Raw genomic sequence first — 4,821 nt, 5'->3', positions numbered from 1 at the left:
TTTTCGATTTTAAAAGTAGATGGTCTATCTTTTTTTAAATTAAAAATTAATGTTTTGTGAGTGATCAATTTATTAAAATGACAATTATTAACCTTCAAATAATTCAAGTGAGAAAATAGTAAACATGGTAACAAAATTGTTCTTCTCCTAATAAGTTAGAAGACCACAAAAAAAATAATCTAATCCGACATTTATTTATCTTGATTCAATTACATAAAATAAAACATCTCATAATAATTTAAAGATATAATTAAAAAAAAGTTTTTTATAGAGTTTTAATCCAAATACAAAATTAAATAAAAAATAATAGACCAAACACCTGATAAAAATAATTCCTACATTATTAACTACTGCATTATTAATCTTTATACCACCCTTACATCTCCTAGAGAATGAGGATGAATGCATGCAGTGAAGGGTACGTAAGTCGTCAGGAAAAAGGCACCACCAAGTAGGGGTTGACACATTAAGTGGTCGAATCAATTTTGTATTGTGGTTCCTTATTAATTCCAATATTAGATAATTAATGGAGTAGTATATTGTCAAACTTATAATTAAGTGGGTGAATTTCAATGGCTACCTTGGAGATGATTAATTAGACAATCTCCCTAAACTTATCTTCATGTCTAAGGTTATCACTTTTTTTATCTGAGCATATTTAGATAAACATTAAATAATAGTTAATATATGAAACTCACACGTCTAATAGTTTAGATATGAAATTCAAAAAATTAAATTACTTTAGATATATTTTTGACCCTTCACTTCTCAAAATATAAGTCACAAATGTCAAATATAAATACTTTATCATATATTTACGTGATCAATTGAAACAAGCCATATTTTAAATGTCGAAATAAAGTTAGTGATAAATTTAAAAAGGTTATATATGACTAAAATCAATATAGGCATTTACACCAAGCAATCTATGCCTTTTACAAAAATTGGAAGCATAAGGTTTTGATGATCCTTAAACTTCTTTCAGTACAATCTTTGCCTCTTTCCTAAGATAAACTTATTCAAACTCTGATTTTCCAAACAAGAACCAGAGTCAAAACTAGCAAAATTTAACATACATGTTGACAACATTTGTTGAGAAATTTGCAATGATCTTGAATCTTCAGGATGGCTCAAATAACTATCCCCTTTAATGGAAACTTGTGGGATATTAAACGGTGTAAACTGAGGGGGATTTCGCCATTGAGGAAGTTGTCCGAAAACTAAAAGTGTCTGCAGAATTGGCCCTGTTTCAATAACAGCTTGCAAGAGTTTCCCTTGTTGAGGCAAAGTTTTCCCCTTTACAAGATTGTCAATAACCAATGAGGCCTTGTCAACTTTTAGGGCCAATTGAGTAACACAATTATCTGAGAATCGAACATTACGATCATAAGCAGCGTTGACGTTGTTGTTGGAACATTCAGGGGAAGAAACTGAGTTGATTTTTGGAGATGAATTATGGTAATTGTATGTTACTGAAGACTCAGTTATACTTGAATTTGCTTTTGTGGACTTCATGATAAGAGGACTATTGACTAGTTTTTGAATTTCATCTTTTGCTTCATCTCTTTCTTGACAAACTATCTTCAAGATTTGGATTAATTGCTTCACATATTCTTTATTCTTCCTCATTTCATCTATTTTTTCTGTCTTCAATTGTTCAAGTTCAAGATTAGTGTACAAAAGCTTTTGTCTCAATTCATCCACTGTCTGCAACATTTGAAATGAAAAAGAAAAAAAAGTCAGAGGAAAGTCTACAAAATGCTAAAATTTCACATTTGATATGAAAAATAAACATACAAGAAGCAGATGAGATTCAATATTCTACTATATATACATAAAAATATGTTTTTATCTTACATATATGGTCCGTTGGGGTAACGTCTACCCTATATCGACTCAATTTATAGTATTAGATTGGATATATTATTGTTATTATTATATATATAGTGTAATTTTTTATTAAAGAAGTCATGTTGCACCCATGTGGCTTCGCACCTAAATTTGTTTATAATTATTCTATGATAAAGAAATTCAAAATTAGGGGAGGAAGTGACAACTTAAACAGGGCATGGAAGGTCATGATGAAAATATCTATATGTCAAATCCAACAATTTTAACAAAAAGGGATTGCACCACTTTTACTAAACAAAAGCACAAAAACATTGACTGTGGAAAAGAAATTCTCCACACTTCTATTTACTGTTTCTACAAGGTTGAATTTTAGCAAATATGAAGTGATATTTCCTTAAATGGTACCCAAAGTAAATGAAATGAGAAATTAACAATAATAACAATAATATATTCAATAAAATTTAATAAAATAGAGTTTGTAAATAATAAAATAATCGCAAATTTTATCTATACGAGGTTAAGGATAAACCCTCCGTTGAAGAGAAAAAATAGTCCAAATAGAAAGAAAAAAAGTAATAAAAATATAAAAAAATAAGATAATAATTACAACAAAATAATATGATAGTTGAAATATAAAATCCTAATGAAGACAAATGAGAAAGTGGGAAAGTAATCACCTCTTCTTGGTAACTCCATAAAGAAGCCATTTCTTCCATTTTTCTCTCTCAATCAAATCACAATTACTTGAAATATGGGAAATAGAGAGAAATGAAATCTCTTGGGAAGAATTTTTTGAGGGGACAAAAGGGGGGAGTTTTAAGGAGTGGTGGAGTTGTAAGACTTTATATAGAAGAAAGGTACCAAATAGAGACAAAATAAACTCTAGACTCTAGTAGAGTAACAACCAATCTTCATTATGGTAACAAAAGTTTATTATGGATTCTTAAATACCTTCCTAAAAAGAAAAATTGAAGAGAAAAAAAAGAGAGGAGAGAATTATGAAAACTCCCAATTGATGGCATTTTTGATATTTTAAAAATATGTGCAAGTTCTTCGGAATCACTTACTTGGTTTGGAGGATGGTCATCTACAAAAATGATTCGAGATCGATCCTATCAATATCTTTTGAGTCGAGCATGTCGCACTACGCTTGTGTAGTGCAATTTACATGTCATGTGTAGTTTGTAGGCTATTACACAGTAAAAGTTAATTTAGTGCTCATCGGAAGGACAGAAATAGTGGCAAAGGTTATAGTGTTGGGGATTATATTGGAGTTTTTTTAAAAAAAATGTGTGCAATGATCCAATTTATTTTTAACTCTTGATTTAAGATTAAGGGGGTTTATTTATTGTCCCTTTCAAAAGGTGAAAAAGGTATTATTCCTTAAACCAAAAGGTTAGGAGGGTTAAGTGAGATTTAGTTTGTAAATTTGTTTGCATTTTATATATGGATTAAGAATTTAATGTTGCACTAGTGCTATTCATTCAAGCATATTAATCTCTTTGAGTATTTTCCCACGTCTAAATTTTGAAAATTAGGAAAATCATGGTGGCATTGATTTAGCTCTTTCCTAAATTTTCATACTCCTATATACCAAGAATTTTACTCCTTCCATTTTATCTTAGTCGTCCACATTAATAAAAATAATTATTTCAAATTATTCATCAATTTACAAAAATCAAGAGAGAATTTATTTTTTAAAAATCTCATTTTGCTCTTATGATAGGTTTTTTTTTTTGAAAATATAAATATTTTTTGTAAAATTTCAAAAAAATAATAATCTTAAAGAGTAAATTAGTAAAACCATCCTTTTTATTTTTGATTTCTCAAAGAGCATATGAAGAAGAAACTAATCGACTTATATGAGATGAATGGAGTAGTATATTTTTGCCCTTCGGGTAAACTAGTAAATCTACCCTTTTTATTTATTATTTTTTTTGATGGAAAAAAACACATAATAAAAAAAGTATATAACTAAAAATAATAATTTGTTAATACGAACAACTATTTATGTAAATATACCATTTTCAACTTACTTTAATGCATTTGTAATGAAATATTATAATCTTCCTAGGGGGCGGTGCATGTGTGAACTGCCCAAGAAAACTGAAATAAACCGAATTACTGTTGACTTATATATTTTCTTCTATCGTATTTCTTTTTTTATCTTTATTAAATAAAATATTAACTAGAAAGTTTTCTTCTCAACTCTTTTACACTTATTCATGTGATAATTAAACGCAAAGTTAATAAGACATTTTGAGAAATCACAATAAATAATCAGAAGATGAAGTATAGGTGTATTTTCTACTTTGTAAATATTTCATTTTGACAAAGTCTAACCCATATCCCCATACAACTGACACACGGTTTTATGCCGTGAGCACTATCATTAAACTAATTATTACTATATATTAAGATAAAGATGAGGAAAATTAATTAATCAGATTATGCATTGGAAGAATCTTGTTGAAGATAATATAATTAAATAAATAAATATTTATTTTTTTATGAATTTATTTTTAAAAAATAAGATAATCATATAATTTAATAAATAAAAATACTTTTGGATTATATAATGAAATTATAATACTAATAGATTGTAATATATATATATATATAGAGAGAGAGTTTCCTTTTAATTCCTCCACTATAATATGAATCTATAGATAATTCATCTCCTCCTAAAGAAAATATTCGAAGTTTCTAAGGATCCCGTCTAGTAAACCTTGAGATCTTATATCTATTTCATATTCATTGAAGAAAGTTGCTAGACTACTAAGTTGCCATTGTTGTATTAATAATAGGGATTAGGTAATAGTACAAAAATCTAATGTAGATATTAGAACATAAATGTAATGTGGTTTAATTCTCGACTTAATAGTTAGTTATAGATTAACATGAGTTGTGGTAAATGGTTCGGGGTCTTCAACCTCTAATTAGAAGTCTCATATTTGAACCCTTAGGAAT

General features: G+C 27.9%; 1 protein-coding gene across 1 annotated transcript; it reads right to left on the bottom strand.

Moving 5' to 3' along the window:
- Window positions 1-936: 936 nt before the first annotated feature.
- Window positions 937-2,558, bottom strand: LOC129903753 (uncharacterized). The gene is made up of 2 exons (XM_055979292.1): window positions 2,529-2,558; window positions 937-1,707 (listed from the first exon to the last, which is right to left on the bottom strand). Exons 1-2 carry the CDS (start codon window positions 2,556-2,558, stop codon window positions 982-984), a joined length of 756 nt encoding a protein of 251 aa, XP_055835267.1. The 3' UTR covers window positions 937-981.
- Between the last annotated feature and the right edge of the window lie 2,263 nt (window positions 2,559-4,821).

Source organism: Solanum dulcamara, chromosome 9, assembly GCF_947179165.1.
Source record: "Solanum dulcamara chromosome 9, daSolDulc1.2, whole genome shotgun sequence".
NCBI classification, from domain to species: domain Eukaryota; kingdom Viridiplantae; phylum Streptophyta; class Magnoliopsida; order Solanales; family Solanaceae; genus Solanum; species Solanum dulcamara.
This window is presented reverse-complemented; position numbering and strand designations above follow the sequence as displayed.

Coding starts and splice junctions, on each gene's coding strand:
- LOC129903753 (XM_055979292.1), bottom strand. CDS start 2,558: ATGGCTTCTTTATGGAGTTACCAAGAAGAG. Junction 1,708..2,528: donor TATGGAGTTACCAAGAAGAG/GTGATTACTTTC, acceptor CAAATGTTGCAG/ACAGTGGATGAATTGAGACA.